Raw genomic sequence first — 18,197 nt, forward strand, 5'->3', positions numbered from 1 at the left:
ATTGAAAACTCGCAGCATATACTGAGATCTTATTTTAAAGCCAATGAACATACAACAGACTCTATATAAATATTTAAAAGAAATTAATCAAATTTCATTAGTTTCAACTGATGATGAAAAATTAATCACGAATAGAAAATAATAACTTGTACATTTTAATTCAATAGTTAACAACTATATTAATTTCTCTGATCGTAAAAATTTATTACCTATTCCCCATTTCAGTTGTATTTCAAATTCATTTTTCTGGACGTACGAACTTATTTTACATTCGTCAAGGTTCAGTGCCGATTTCAACGGGGCTTTTTGCTTACTATTTTCACTGCGAGTTGAATTAAATTGATCACGGTTCTTTGATCTGCTGTTTTAATTAAAATCAACATAGCAATGCGCCCTCAAAACTTGAATTGCTTGTAAAAATTATGATTATGGTCACAAATTCTGCGTAATGTATTTGTAGATTTATTTCATTAATAAATCATCTACGTAAGGTTTCATTCCATAATGAAAATGGAAAAATATTTTTTCATTAACTCTATTATACCATTTTGTATCAAAATGAAGTATTTGTAGGTTGGAATCGTTTGAATTTTAATTAGGGTTAGTTAGAATAACAAGTATTTGCTAAGAATTTCACTCTGCAGGATTCACGCAGCGTCCCAGTAGAACTTTAACAATTTACATTGATTTAACTGTTGGGGATTAAACTCGATTCCTTCTCTATGCTGGTCAAGTAGAAGCAATAAATATAGTTTAAGTTGCTGGGGTTGTTTCTTCCCCCATTGAAGCCAGACTTTTCTTTCATGTAAATAAACGTGGAATGTAAATAGTTAAACAGCTTTGATCAATTTCTTGTAGTTGAGGCTCTAGATAGTTATATTTTTCTGTGTGATCCGATATTTTTTAGATAATATAATGTGTAATATCCTATTTACGCAAATAAAATTTAATAGACCAAGCATCTAAAAAGTGAAAGAAAATAGTAGTAGGATCAAACACATTAAAAAAGAAAGGAAATATAACAAAAATGGAAGGGAAAATGATTTACGAAAAATCTAGGGTTATGAAGTGGAAAGGAGTGAGTTTTTGAGGGTAAAAAATGGTTTATCTCGATTTGCGGTAACTTTTCCTATGGAAATAAGTTAAATAGTAAAGTTTTATGTAATAATAAATTCTACTTTTATGCTTACCGTTTTTTCACATAACGTCAAAAATTCAAATAAACTTTTTTTACAAAATTTAGTGAAGACTTACCTTTCTACGTCACAAACACAATATAATTTTTTGATTTAAAATAGTTTTATTCCTTGAATTTAGTTAATTTAGTTCACTTCTACTCAAACTTTCATACTTTAATTTAAATTTGTTAAGAGAAGTGACAACAATTAAAATATACGAAACAACGCCTTATATGGTTCACGTTGCTAATCAAACTGCTTAGAATTTATGCAGTGTCCAGGACTTGATGCAAAAAATTCGGGAGTGAGTAGATGACGTGAAAATAATGCATGAAAAAATTCTCATACGACCCCTTCGTTTTTGAGTCATAGGCCTTCAAAGCTGTGAACTCAGAACATATTTAAGTATATTTTCTAAATTATTCATTCGATTATTATTAATTTTTATGTTTAACGGAATGAATAATTCTTCACTACTATCTGAAGGCCAGAGCGGCTCATGCCCTATGATTAACAATCTGTAACTTTTACAGGGACAATCTAAAGATACCAAAAATAAATTTTTCAATCGATTTCTTAACAAAGATTCATGGCTAAGGAGATTGTAGATTTTTGATCGTTGTACAAGTCAAGGAAACCGTTCGCCATAAAGAGATATTTTTTTTGGAAATTGAGTGAAAATTCACTTTTCTACATTCCCAACACACTGTAATTTTTTGACTTAAAATAGTGTTAATATTCCTTATTTTGACTTAAGATCGAAAAAAAAAAAATATTTATACGAAGCATGTTACGTTAATGCATAAATAAAAATCTGTATAACTGAATCAATAACATAAAATGGTATAACTACTCAGTATTCGATGGTTGGTAATACAAATTTATTCGTACAGTAGTGATGATAAGTAAACATAAACAAGTTATTTCAATATTGTGATAGAGCAAAGCTTTTTCGTTTTTTTATCTATTTTGACTGATGAGATCCTAATATTGATATTGTTACGAACTCGTCTCCGCCCTGGAGCCGGTCCTGTCTGGATTCAGTGGAATTCTAAAATTCGGCGGAAGTGCGGCGCCTTTGATCTTTGTTTTTATATGTGTTTATTATAGCAGGCGGTTCATTAACATTGTTTCCTTTAAACCAATTACTAAGAAGGTCTATATAAAGAGTTTGTGTAGCGCAGTGAAGTATAGTTTATAATAAATAGTCGTAGTGAACAGAATGAAATAGAAAGTAATCGAAGAATTTAAATAAATTATTCAATTTAGTTATGTGTTAGTAATAAGAGAATTATTATAAGTTGGTTAAGTGTGTGTATAGTGTTTATTAATTCACCCCACGAATAGAAATCGTATAAATAAATAAGAAAAACATAAAAATATTACAATATTTCCATTTCTTACCCTTTCTTCGTTAGGACTTGATAAATTCCAATCGTTAAAAACGTTAGAATGTGGATTAGGCACTGCAATGCTATTTGGTCGTTTCTTTGCGAGGTGATCAACAGGAAGACTATAATCTTCACATACAGAAATCTGTAACAATGAGAAAATTATGAAACTATTTTCTAGAATTGAATCTTGAATATTAAAACGTTGTAAATTATAGAGATCAACATTAGGAATTACAGTCTAAAGCCACTTTGGTTGATGCAACAGTGTATACTCCTTTCGTTTTATGAGAATATGCAAAATATGTAAATTAGTTTTAATACGCTCAAGTCCTAATTCAGCTTTCTCTAAACATCCCTTGTCGTAATTATCTTCGAAAACTGTCTTACATTTAAACCTAAGAATGAGTTATGCTCACTTGTTCCTTGTAATTTAACTTCGCGGGCACGTATTCCAAATAGAATTCTACTAAGTGAATATGTAACTCTATCGTTATGTAAATGTTTAACCAATTTTGTGATTTATTGTAAAGGGACAAGAAAGCTCAAGGGTTCCTAACATTATAGTAATTAAATATTTACCAAAATGTAACAAACTTTTAAAATAATATTTGAAATGAAATGCTCGATATTTGTCGTGATTTTATCGTCTGATTAGATATCCTCCACACATTCGATCATTTATTCCAATTTTTTCTCAGTGAAAAATATAAAAGAATTCTTAAATTAAAGAAGGAAAATATTTTCATTTCCGTGTTTATTCTTTACTTGTTGTGCCTCCATTCATTCCGACTCTAAAAGTAAACATTGGCAATCATTTCTTTCTTAGCATTGTCAAGCATTTGAAAGCAAAATTGATTTAATTTGACAAAAGCTCTAGTCGATTTTGTCAATCAATCAACATATATCGTTCTTTATCCCAACATAGGTTTTACAGCATCGGCTTAATCAACATTAAAACCTATTTTTATCAATTTCAAACAGCAACAAATGTAGTGTCCTAAACCTCCAATATCTCGAACCTAGATCAAGCAATTTTTAACACGCATCTTTTGAATATTTGCACTATCGATAAAAAGTAATGGCATTTGCGGTGCCATCTGTGTACCAGTATCGGTAGACAGATCTCTGTGTTATTTTTCCTTTCATTTTTATTATACTCTCTTCCTTTCCCAATAAATTTCAATTCAAATTACTACAATATTTGAAGAAATTCTTTACAGAAAATTTGTAAATATTGTAAAATTGAAATTATGTATACATTGCTATTTTTCAGAACAACGCTTAAGGGTAATGAAAGCTTCAAAAACAAATGTCGGTTGCTTCCCATTAGGTTTTTGTTCTAATTTTGGTTTTATACAATTGAATACTCTTTCTAGAATTAAATATCAATGTTAATAATATTGTTATAAAATTGGGTATTCGGGACGTAAATTCTTCTTAAATGAATTAAACAAGATCCGTTTTCAGTTACAAACTAAGTTAATCACATGTTCAGTGAAAAAGCTATATATTTATATCACGAACATATGAATTTAACCGTAAATAAATAAGTAAAATCAGTGCGAATGCTGTTTCGACAAACCGGTCTCTCCCTTTTCTACTAATGAACATGTCACCACCAGAATGACTAGTGGTCTTCATTTCCTACAACCGGCCCTTGCTTGTTTTCCAACCGCTCGCTGTCACTGATACTGTTTATTAAAATACCTTCATGTTTGGATACAAAACAAGTTGACTTTTTTAGAAATACATTTGTTTAGAGGTATGATCATTCTCATGACCGGTATTAGATTATATTCATTTCTATCAAAGACAGCAATATGACAGACCGAATGTGTATCTAGTCAAATTCACGTATTCATTTTATGAAATGATGCAAAAATTGTTTTTTATTACTACTACCAATATTTTCGTACTCCATTACTTATAAACCAGAGCGATTAGTCGGTGGATAGAGAAAAATTAAAATCCAACATGTTTTATAGATAATTTTTATAACTCACTTTTTTATTATGGTAAAACATTATCAGGTGTTATTAATTGGATATTAATTTAGTAGCTAATTTTCTCTCAGTAATTTTTGGAAAAATATTAAATAATCTATTAACTTAAAACTTGTTGCTACAGATGAAAAGTCACGATTATATTATCATTAGATTTACAAGATATTAGAAATAGTAGCGAATGGGAAACTAAGAACGGTCGTCGGCCATATTTCAAGAGCGAATTATACTACAGCTTCACATTTACACATTTCTTGAGATATCTCGGGATAGAAAAAATATTTCGACATGCTGCTTTTGCTATTTTATTGTTAATTTAGCTTACTTAGACCTACTCAAACTTTAATGCTTCTAACTAAACTTGTGAAGAGAAATCATAATATTTAAATTATATTAAGCAACGCCTTATATCGTTCACGTTGATAATGAAATTGCTTAGAATATATGCAGGGTATTCCGGTACTTGATGTAAAAAATTCGGGAATAAATAGATGACGTGAAAATAATGATGTAACATAAAAAGTTCCTCATACGGGTCATGGGCCTTCAAAGTTGCAAAATCAGAACTCATATTTTTGAGTATATTTTCTAAATAATACATAATTAATTTTTGTGTTTTACGGAATAAATAATTCTACACTACCATTGGGCATGAGCCGCCTCTGGTCTTTTAATTGTAGTGTAGATTTATTTATTCCATAGAACATACTACAAGGATATACGTAATCATCCATTTATTCATTAAAAATTCATAATGTTCGAATGTATAAGTTAGAAAATAGACTTAAATATATGAGATATGAGAAAAATTTTTTATGTCACAGGATTATTTTCTCATCTACTCACTCCTTAACTATTTGGATCAAATCTCTGTATATTTTGTATTGCTGGACAAAAACTGTTTTAAACAACATCAAGTTTTATAAGTATCGGTTCAGCAAAATGGGACAGGCAAGTTGCAATTAAACTAAACTGTTGAGAATACACAACTTGGACCTTATCACTATATAGAAAAGCCTAAAATCATATTATCGGTGAAATTCGTCAAGAAGACATTCTTGAAAGTAAAATAAAACAAGAGTAGGAATCTTGCAAAACAAGGTTCCCACTCTCCCCCACCTCTTATTTAAAGAGGTGAACTAAAACTTATGGATTGAAAAATGCACAGAATTTGTTGAAGACTTCGATAATCGTACATAAAGTGCCACTTAATCAGGTAAATTTTAAAAAATCTGCTCTTTCAATTTGATATTTTCCAATAATTCTGAAAATAATTTCCATGTGTTTCTCGGACGCTTTTTATCATAATTTTTTTACCTAAAGCTATAAAATCCGGTCCTGAAATATGGCCGACGGCCGTTCTTAGTTGACCACCCTGTACAATGGGCAACATCTAAGCGTAGAAAGCCGGGCCTAAATGAAAATGGGTAGGCTATATAGCTAAACTTAACGAAACGGTAAGTACAAATATTTCAATCGAAACCACGAGAAACAAAGAGAAGTTAGAGGTCGGCATCGATGGGTGGTCTATGAAAGGAAATAGCAAACAAATATGGAATAAATTTACACTCTGGTTATGGTATATGGTTGAATTTATGACCTGCTTGGAAATATATAGATATAGAGTACATCAAGGAACCACAAAAAATAAGAAACGAAAAACTATGTATACGAAAAAGGGGTGATATAGGAACGAATAAAGAGAATCTATAACGAAAACATCCACCCACTAATTATACGAGTAGTAGAGAAAAAATGAGGAGTTAATGAAAAATAATATGTTTGCGAACTTTACATTTTTATGAAGGAGTTTGAAATTCAACATCTGAATATTTAACCATGATAAAACTATAGTTCATGGAAAATATTCGTTCGTTACTTATGGCATTCGCGTGTGAGCTTCATGAGACCGTTAAATAAAAATTCTCCAAGATTTATATTGCTATAAGTACTTGAAAATTCTCTACATCGCGTGTCTTCTTCGTAAAGTGTAAAGTATATTTCGAGCAATGTTAGCGTTTCAAAGATTAATAACCAGCGCAAGGCTATTGTATCCTACACTTGAGGGAATCTTGAAGTGTCCAAAAACTAATTTTTTTCTCAACTCTAAGACAAACAAATAACGAGAGCAATTTATTAGTATTATATTACAAACTAAACATATTTTCCCTTTTTATCATGGTAATCATAAAAATTTGTCAAATCGTGGCACTAGCTTTTGAATACCTTCATCTCTGACCGTTAAAGCACTTATCTTCATTTTCGGAGAACTTTCAACAAAACTTTTGGAAACAAATGGAAGTCTATTGGTGTTAAGTCTGACTTTATTAGCTATACTGAGACTCTAACTGACCCCACTTCACTATAGAGGAGCTCATGCGGGTATCAAACGCGATGAAGATTGGTAAAGCACCAAACCCAGACGGTATATAGGCGGAAATTCTTCGACTGATGGTTTAACTGAGGTTGGAAATCCTCCTCGACTTGTACAATACATTTTTGACAACAGGCACCTTCAGCGACCGGTGGTACCCAATGGTAAAGTTGACATGAATCTGCCGACTACTGAGCTTACTACAGGTAAATTAGTCCAGCATTTATTGAGATCGAAACTAACAGACGGAATACGAACCGGTGGCGGCCTTTCAGACCTCCAATTCGGCTTGAGAAAGGTTCTATCAGCAATCGGAGCAATCCAGAAGGTGGTCGACACCTTTTTGAAATTAGACAGACACTGCCAGAATACACTAGAACAATATAGACGTGACAGGAATCGTGGACAGAAGGTGAATGGTCGCGACATTAGGCAGCTTCTAACGAGACACGGCTACTTCCCTTGATATCTCCACAAAATGAAGAAAGTACAAACACCTGAGTGTACGTATTGTGAACACACCTCAGATGATACCGAACAAACGTTCTTCGTGTGTAACCACTGGGTTTGAGGGGTTTGAGAGAGAAAGTAGAGAGTTCTGTCGGCAACATAAACACTGATAATATCGTCCAGGTGATGCTGTACAAGGTAGAATGGTAGCAGCTGGTTGCTACCTGCACAAAAGAATGTAGACTGCTGTCTTGTATGACGATATCATAGAAACGTATCAAATGGAATAACATACAAGGACAAACCCATCAATCAAAACTAATATCACAATAGTTCCTAGAAGGACAGGGATGACAAAAGCTGGCGCTTTAGTGGTTGGGCTACGGGAGTCCGTTACTTGAAGTCCGCATCTTCTCACAAAAAAGTCAGGGTTTTATTCATGACAGTAGGATGTCTATATCGTTCTTTATCATGAACATCTATCCTCCTTTTATTAAATATCCTACAATATTCTAACACATTACAATTAATATTTATACCTTCACCATAAACTTGAACAAGCTTGTCGGTGGAATTCAGCGGAATGAATATTTTTTGCAATTAAAAACCGAATAAATGAAGCTACTTTACAGACGGTGGAATTACTGATTGACATGACCACAAAGTAAATTAATCATATAACCAACAACAGAGAGATATGAAATGTAATGGCGGCGTAGTGGACCTTGAACTGACATCATTTGATAGAATACGCAGACATGATGCGAAATCGGTTATTACTTTCAAAATGACCCTCGTATTATAATGTTCAGTACTAAGATATATTAACTTTCCAAACACCACTTTTGTAAAATAATAATTAAACAGAAAATATTTGTCCGGGCTAATAAGAAGTTTGATGTGATGTGATTATTGAGTTCTTTGCGAGCTTAAGGAGTTTTCAATGCAATGGATAAACTGTCATTTTTATTGAGAAAAACTAGTAGTAGCATAATAGGAATTTCAATTGAAAAAATCCTTTTGTTTAGCCAGTCTAGACAAAGTACCAATGAGAATGGAAAGTTAATTATTTTTTTCAAAGAGTATAAAACCGCACTCATCAAACTGAAAATGCATTGCTTGACAAGAAGAAAATTAAAGCTTCAGATAATCATTTCGTTCGTTTGCACAAAGCGAAGATCTTCAAAAGGCTGAGGGAAAATGACGAAATGACAAGTGAAATACAATACAATCAAGTTTTGATAATAGATCTTATGAATACGACGTAAAGGCTCAAATATTAAGCGATTTCCTAGCGAAACTGCCAGACTGTTATAGCTTTCGCGGGACCGACTAAAATGAACGCCATAGATCATTTCGAGTACAAAAGGGACTAAGCCACAACTTCGAAAGCCACAGTGATGTTGGCTACTTACGGTATATACCCCTCGGTCTATGCAGTGGTGGCGATATTTAGAGCTAATCATACGTAAAGGGAGAGAACAACTATGAAGGGAGATATATAAGGGTAGAATTGCATAGCCTAACATTAATTAGAGCACTTTTTATTTTGATTTATTTCATTTATTTGATTTCTAATGTTTTGCTTGGATCAGTTTTTTTATCTGACAAACAGAAAAATCTCGTTTCTTTAAATATTTAGCCATTATAATCTTTATTAGCTTTATCCTTCATATACTCCTAAGATTGTGTTTTTTATGTTTTTATTAATTAATTAATTTTTCTATCAATTCACACTTGTAAATTTGTTATAAAATGCGTGTTCGCGTGAAAAATTTTGTCTAATAATTTCGTGACTTACACTTCTCGATTGAAAAATTGCGAGTCAAATGTATTTTAGTCAATAGACGTGAAACAATATATTTTAAGAATGTGTACTTTAATTTATCAAGTCCAGAATATACTTATGAAAAAATATTTTTCTGAAATACTCAATATAAAAATAAAACGACTGTATAGTGACAAAATAATTTACACAATTGCTCATGAGAAAAAATCACATTTTAAATATAATAATACTTTTAGTGATCATCCTCCACAGTTTGAATAATATGTAGAGAATGAAGAAGAACGAAGTGCCTATTGGCACTCTCCATGGAAAAATCCGTGACTCTAATTTCAACCATAGAGACACGGACATTTTTAAAGAAATGACCCGAATGAAGCTTTACCCCTGTCTCTAATTTTAGCCGTGAATGTTACAATAATAAGCTTTAACTCACAGATGAATACTATCCACGGATGAATACTGTCCACAGATAAATACCATCCACGGACAAATATCATCCACGGATAAATAACACCTACAGATGAAATCTGACATATATGCCATTGATAGTTCCAATATATTTTTTTCATTCATTTAGAAGGAATTATAGAAAAAATTTATTAATAAATAATTTGATAAGAATAAGCATAGTAAGTCCGTGGTAATTGGATACGGATGATGAGGTTAGGTTAGTTTAGTTTTAAAATTTCCGTGTTTTTAAGATTAAAGTTAGACCACGGTCTTTTTCCGTGGAGGTTGGTGATTTTGGATCATAAGGTAAGATTTACAGACACGGAAAAAAGCTTAATTCTAATCTGTTTCTATAAAAATTTCCGGGTCTATAAAGTTAAAATGATGGCCACGGATTTTTCCGTGGAATGTGGCGATATCCGTGTCTTTAAGAGCTACAGAAATTTCTGTGGAGGGTGCCAATAAATAACAGCACCGGAAGACCAAATACTGAAATCATAGAAATTATTCCTAGAAAACATTTATCTGATAATGGAATACTCTAAACGAAAAATCTCTTTCCAATTACGTATTGGTTTTAGTTTCAGGCAATTATTTGACGCTGTCAAAAAAATAAATATTCAACCATGAAAGCTCCCACAGTAAACTATTTTGTACGACACTGAATGCTATATAAAACTTTCCTTTTAAAACGATAAAATATGGAGCTTTCATCGCTTTTATTAGATAAATTAATTAATGCAAAAACGGTTATTAAATATAGCTTGAACAATATATCACTTGTTTCTACCAGAAAAAGTGGCATTTCTACAACTCTTCGTTCTCTTGGTTTTTTTTTGTTTTGTTTCTTGGTAGAAAAGTCAATTGAGACATGGAATATGAAAATATGGTGCATAAGTAGAATCTAAATTAATTCAACCAATTGAAATCTATCAAGTTTTTGAAAAATTAAATATTTAACTCTCACACTGATTCAAGGCTTCAAGGCTTATACTACATATATATATATATATATATATATATATATATATATATATATATATATATATATATATATATATGTATATATCCATAAACTTTTCTTCTGTGGGATTTATTTTATTTTTAGTGGTTTTAGAATCCCTTATAATCAGATAATCATATTTTATATGCAAGATCTCTGTTTGCAAACTTCCAATTTGCTATATTTTGAATTTATTGAATTATTTCATTAACTTTGATTTGTTTGTTTGTAAGTAAATCCACAACTTCGCCGAACAGTTTTAATTTGAATTTTCAAGTACTTGAACACAAATCTTTTTCATACTTAAGATGCATGTACTTTTTGTTCATTTTGATTAAAAAAGCTTATTTTAGCAACAATAATTAATTAAAATAGGCACTAAATTCCATGTGTAAATAAATATTTCACTTAGATTACTTTTTCCACATATTTTCCTTTGATTGAAACCAGTTTGGATGATACAAATTTCTTGACCGATTATTCTGTTTGTACAACTTTTTTTAGTAGTACAGAATCATTAAAAAATTTACTAATAATGTAAACCACGAATTTGATTTTTTAAAGTGATAGAAACGAATATTTAAAAATTAATTTTTAAATGATTTATTTTAGACAGGACGGTTTGTAGGCTGTTTTCAAAAGTTCATATCGATTAAACCAAATAATAGTACCACAATTTGTAAAATAAAACTGATTAGCCTTTTTTTAAAATTGAAAACTATGTAAAACAAATTTATTGATACCACTACGCCAACACCAAGTTATCGTCTTCAGAGACTGAAGGTAAACTACACAATGAATAGAATTTCTTAAATACGGAACATTGGTATAAACATACTGAATAACCTTATATGTATATGAGGGTTGCTACTTAAGTTTTGAGATAGACAAATATTTGTAAATGGTTATGGCTCTATTTTTTTCAAATTATTCTCCATTTGTCGATGCATTTTTTCCATTCCGATTGAACTGCCTCCAAAATCCGTGATTTGAACGCATCAACTGCTTCTTTAGGTGTAGATGTAGAAAAACATTGACCTGCGGGAATAAGAAGAAATCATTGCCAAATAAGAGCTGTCTAACGGATGATCCATTAATTCGTCTTCTGCGATTGGTTTCCCTAATTTTTTCGTACACTCCTGACAAACAAATGTTGGTGTACTATTCATAATTCCCCATTCTACAATGCTCTAATAAACGGTGGCGAGATGTCCAGGAATTCCAATAAACCAAGTGACCATTTACTTCGAAGTGCTGCTTGCACCAACATATTTTATTGAATTTGGCTCGCCTTTAAAGACCTATACAGTCGACTGTTATTTTTTGTCAAATTGTTCACGCAACTATCTTGCAATATCAGTTTACGCACAGAGTCGATGTTTTTAGGCACAAAAGCTGATTTTTGACGACCTGTACTAAATTTACCCTGTAGAGTAGTGCGACTACGATTGAATTGGAAAACCAGCGAAACACAGTGGTTCGTAATGATGCTTCATCACCAGAAGTCGAAGCGAGTTGATCGGAACACTGTTGTTAGCTTAATCCACGTCGAATGTCATAGAAAATCATCGCAAGAAAATGTTTGCGATTTAATCCCATTTTTGGAACAAGATAAATGTTTCAAAGTATCTGAAATAGCACTCGTGTGACAAGTTCTTTCGCCATTAAAAATGTCTAACTTTATGATGGCAATGTCAAATTTGACATATTCACAGTATTGCCATATCTCAAAACTTAAGTAGCAACCCTAGTATAACACCCTATAAAAATCATCAAATACCGTTCATTTCCAAGTTTCAATAAATTTCATCGTGTACATAATGGACTAATATAACGGACATACGACATTTCCGTTATTTGCTTTTATTGATTCTAGATGTGTTATTTGAATCACGTACTTTTGTTTATTTTGGAATCTATTTTGTACACCCAAGACATCCTAACGTATAACTTTAAATGGTTATATCTTTAGTAGTATTAGTATGTAGTCTTAACAAAAACATATTCAAATATTTGATCGAGTAGAATTGATATACCAAACAATACAATAATGATATCGATATAAATAATTATCAAAGATACTGCATTTTAAATTAACGAAATCTCCTGATATTTGGATCCAAAGTCTTCATTCTTTTTTCTACGTTTGTTACACTCCTTCACTATGTTAATTGTTTTCTTTGATGTTTCGTTGAATTTATTCCTTATTTATTTCATGTCATTCTTGGTCTATTTATTTTCTTCTCCTTGTATTATCATACTGTTCTCTCGTTCAAACCACTTCCGCGTGATGCAACATTTAAATAAACTATTCCTATGATTATTCTTCCACATCCTCCTACTTTCATTTGTTCTTAATAATGTTCATGTTACATTTTCTAGTTACTTTTGTCAGTATTTGTATTGGGATCATATTTTTATAATAGACATTTATTGTTTGTGAGATTTTGTTCGATTTTTCAATATTGTATCAATGACTAATAAAATATGGATAAAATGATCCCACTATTTAACAATTTTTTCTTAGTGAAAACGTCTTATTTCTGTCTATTCAATTGTATTTGATCAACTACTTTGTTGTGTCTTCTTTCGAAATGTGAACTGTCTTTTCTTCTATTTAAAAAAAAATAGAATCATCAGTTTAGTAGGCTATTTGCAGAACTGATACATGGTAGGTAAAGAAATTCAGTGCACATTGTATATCTAAATTCCCTGGTTCATACATTAGCTGTATTTTTGTTCCGATCCGTTTTTCTCTTTTACTTTCATCCTCATTTTATATTCATTTCCATTATTTATGTAACATTTTGTTAATTATCAAAGGCAACGTTTTTTGTCATTTACCTTGTATATAAATTTAGTCTATATTCGGGAAATATTAATTTACAAATAATATAACAAATAACACTTAAAAATAACATTAATAAATGAGAAGGTAGGTAATGCGTACAAAAAGTGTCCATCAAATCCTTTACGTTAGGGAGGCGCTACTATAGCATGAGTTTAAAGAAAGATAATGACTTCGGCGTACTACTTGTGTTTTTCTTATTATGTGTCTATTGTCTATTAAAGTTTTGTGATAATTAACACTTTATAATTACTTGCAAAAATTCTTACAAATTGACAATAATTAATTAACATTCAGCGTTATCTCACAGTAGCTTTTCTAGTTTATATTTACAAAATTATTTTGGACTACGTGAATAGTTTCGATTTTGTATACCAATATTTAATTAACGACTCTAGTCATTTGAAATATTAAATTTTCTAACACTGCATACTTCACTCTATCTAAAATAACTAAGTTCATACGATATCTCGTCTGAAAGGAGCGCCATTCTGGTCAAATTTTGAATAATTACCGTCTACAAGCGGACAGTTTTTAAGCTAAGCCCCCATATGAGATGGTCCTCCTTACCTCTACCCTCCATAGCGAATAAAATAAATTCTATTGACATTAAATTTTTAATGCCGCTATTATTTAATATATAGAATTTTCTTAAGTTGCTTAAACTGTTTAAGATTATAATAGTTCTGCGTCAATTCATATATTTATGATTCTATTGTTGTCTTGTTGGCAAATTATTATCTCCAATTCTACACAGAAAACAATTTCTCCAAAAATATACGACTCAGAGTTTTCACTTTAATCAATGGCAAACCTAACGTTCATAGACTTTCTTTCGGATATTTAAGTTTGAATGACTTTTCGTTCTCTTCGATTCTAGTTTTCCCAAGAAGACTTATTTTCTTTTTTGTACAACTCTTGTATAAAACATTTTTTTGTCTCTCTACTAGTTACAAAATTAACGGAGGCGAATTATGGTGAAAAGCCCGGTACATGTTTCCACTTCCGATAGCTGGAGCAGTTGGAATTCGATTGGACAGCACTTTCACCACAGTTTCCATTCACAAATGCCAACGGCGACACAATTTAATACAGCTTCAATTAGACATAACATGCCAAGAGCGTATTTTCCTCCCTCAAATTACATGGACGTAGGAACAGGGGCGAACGAAAGTGAATGTTTTGACACAATAATTTCCCATTATCGTACCCACTCGGATTTCCAAATTTTTGTCTTAATTTTATGTGAATGTGAGAATCGTAAATTTAGCTACTTAAATTCAAGGTTTATTAATTTTATTCATTAAGATTTATGGTACTTTATTTTGTATCGATGTGACTCTAACGACCATAATTATAAATAATTGTACACAATAGGATTTTTCAGTATTTAAGAGCGGTCTGTAAACAGATAGATGTCTCAATATTCTGGCGTTCGTTCGAGTATGGTCGAGGAAATATTGAAATCATGTTTAACTACTTATTTCATCATTTAATGAATAGTTTATTTCAAAGTAGTTCTGATGTTTCAATACAACGAATATGGTCAACCATCATTGGTTAGCCCGAAGATACATTACAGTGAAATCGTCATGTTCAAAAACTCAAAAGCTAAATTCCTATGACCTCAAGAGGGTTTCCTCTGAGAATTACTGGTTTCAAATGATATAACAAAATCAAGATAAATTATAACGATGAATTATTATTATTTAAAGGAATTCACACTTTTTTGTCGATTGTTATCGAGTTTTTGGTAAAAATCCACGTATCTATTAGTTTACTAACACCTTCTCTATTGTTGATTGCTCCATTATAGATATTCATTCTCCTTAGTATTCTGTTCCGTGTTGGATTACTTGATGGATGGTTATAACATAACTAGGTCATCACCCCTCAAACGTATGTTTTATTTAGCTGATAAAATATCAGAAAAACGACGGTTAATTTGTTACTTTTGAATTAGAGTAGGCATTCAAATTATTATTAACTAGGATCAGCATGTCATATCTTGAAACTCTAAAGAAATAAAATATACAAATACAAATTAAGCAAATATAAAACTTAAAACTATAAAATCTCAACTAGGAATTTCAAATGGCGATGTCTGTTATCTTTAGAAAGTTCAAGGGAATCCGATAATCGGCAAGTGCTGGTACTTGGTTTTCTTCCCTTGTAACCTCAATATCCCACAGAGATAGGCAGCCTGAGGTCGACCTAACATCGAATCTCCGAGGCGACAAGAACGCAACCGTTCAATCCCCGAAGCGAGTGAACATTTTGTCTATTCTGCATGAGCGTTTTTTTCGACGCTACTAAGCTGCCAATGAATGACTAATTATTCAAGACTATCAACAAAACGTCTCAGATTTGTTATTACATATTTTGTCCAAATTGTGTGGGTACATCCAATTGATGAGAATCACTTAACCCGACCCTACATATTTTTCAACTCACCTTCGTAGAACATCCTGGATAGTTTTTCCAGTACTACCAGATTCTGTAGCATTATTTGCTGAACTTATGAGGTTAGTCTCTCCACACATAGCAAAAGCAGACACAGCTATGAGAAGAAGTGTAGAAGAAGTAGAGAGGCTTGTAATGGCTACCATTCCAATTATGAATCTTCCTATATTACACATACCGGTTAAGATACAAGGCACAACGACGGCAAATATGAACTACGATAAGAGCTGAAGTAGACTGAACTCTAAAACAACAAGTAGTCTCTGCAACCAGATGCTTGCAAAATGGCGCATGTAAAATAACACGCCAGTCATAACTTCCCTTTTTTGAGACAATCTAATGCGTTAGAAACACCGGTAGGTTAACTACCGCGCTCACACGTGACCAGAAAAATGCCCGTGTAGAATGCTCAATTTAAGCTCTATGTTTCTGTGAAATAAGCGTTTTACTCTCCGAGAAACGGCCATTCTACACGAGTGACAAAAAGTGACTGTTTGTTAGTGAGTAAAACGCGTGTGTTACAGAAACATAGAGTTTAAATTGAACATTCTACACGGGCGTTTTTCATGTCACGTTTGGTCGCGTAAATTACCGAGTTGGCGTTTCTAACGCATGAGATTACGTAAAAAAGTCGCGCGCCGGTTACTTGTTGTTTTTGAGTACGGTCCACTACTTCAGTTCATATCGTATTTGCCGTAGTTATGCCTTATATGATGACTGGTATGTTGGATTAAGGTTGTAGAAGTTATGTATAAGATGAGAGTCAAGCGATTCGTACCAACTGGGTGTATCCACCAACGCCTTCACGTTTTTTATTATTTATAGCTAATCTGAGACGTTTTGTTGATAGTCAACAATGAGTAGTCATTCACTCGCTGCTTAACAAAGCCGAAAATCATGGAGAATGAAATTTTCTCGCGTTAGGGGCGATTAAACGGTCGCGTTTTGTCGTTCGTGTAGAATGACCCTGAAACGATCAAACCAAGACTATACCATTCGCTCATTAATTCTTTCTCTCAAATTCATATTTTACTTGCTGCCACGGCTGCTTTGAATTGTTCTAATAATGCATTAAGAATAAACTAATTACATATTTTATCGCACTCCATATGTTTATTATAAAAACGTTCTAATAGAGACCAGTCTAAACCAGTAACGACATGTTTAAATTGAGGTGTGTGAATTTTCACATATAAAAGCCGACATTACTCATGAGACACTCTTGTACAAAGTGAGCAAATATAGAATTCGAACAAATTACATTAAGCCTCGGAACTTAAAACACAAAATATCTTATAATGTCAAGCTTTCTATAGAATATTACTGCATTTTCAAATTCTTTTCTAAAATATTCAAAATGCCTCAAACTCAATATTTGTTTGCAAGGACATAAATTGATTTACATTATGGATACGTCCATGTTTTATTCAAAGTATTTTTGTGGTGATTAAATTAGTAAATGAATACCGGCAACAGTAGAAGAAGGGGTGAATTTAACCACTTAATCCTTACCTACTATACTGTTTACTGAAAAAGTTTAGGTTATATCTCTCGACTAATTGGATAAGAGTGGTGCACTTTTTTTTTCCGGAGATTTCCTTAATTCTTTCATCACGAAAAGGTAGTGAAGAAGACGTGGAAGTTTCATGCGTCAGCGGATTTTCGTGACCAAAACTTTATTTCTTAATTATTTAAGGGATAAAAGTTAGGTTACATTTGTGACTAATTTGTTCTTGGAAAATTGAAGGCAGGGTCTTATACAGACACGACATTCTAGGTTCAAGATACGTTAATTGCTCCTTTTTTATTCATATAATCTAATTATAACAAATTAAAGTCTTTGTTATTTAGTTGCTGTACTGTAAACCTAATGTATTATGTGAGAAACGAGACATGAGAAGTAACTTGAGTTATATATCTTCATGTTAAAACGGTAGAGAGACATCATTATAAATAATTTACCTAATAAATTCGTTTACGATAATAAAAGATATTTTTGAGAATAAAACTTCCCTAGAACAACAATATAAATTTCAGAATCTATCAGTTTCAGTCATCGGTCATTTCAATACTGAACTCGTATAGAAATAAGGCTAAGAGGACATAACATTAGCTTAGTTCGCGGAAGAGATACTGAACATACTCTGACATCAAATTAATGCCCAGTTTGAAATTGTATGCACGCGGTGTTAATAAAAGTTCAGGATTTCAAATACAATACAGCTTTCGAATTCCAAACATGTTC

At 31.9% G+C, this 18,197-nt stretch overlaps 1 protein-coding gene across 1 annotated transcript in view; it reads right to left on the bottom strand.

Moving 5' to 3' along the window:
- LOC130891778 (uncharacterized) overlaps nucleotides 1–18,197 on the bottom strand; it is a 220,256-nt gene that overhangs the window by 56,322 nt on the left and 145,737 nt on the right. The window contains exon 2 of the mRNA XM_057796776.1: nucleotides 2,583–2,714. Coding sequence (XP_057652759.1) covers nucleotides 2,583–2,714 — 132 coding nt within the window. The remainder of the gene's footprint in view (nucleotides 1–2,582; nucleotides 2,715–18,197) is intronic.

The sequence above is a fragment of the Diorhabda carinulata genome, chromosome 1 (assembly GCF_026250575.1).
Source record: "Diorhabda carinulata isolate Delta chromosome 1, icDioCari1.1, whole genome shotgun sequence".
In the NCBI taxonomy this organism is placed as follows: domain Eukaryota; kingdom Metazoa; phylum Arthropoda; class Insecta; order Coleoptera; family Chrysomelidae; genus Diorhabda; species Diorhabda carinulata.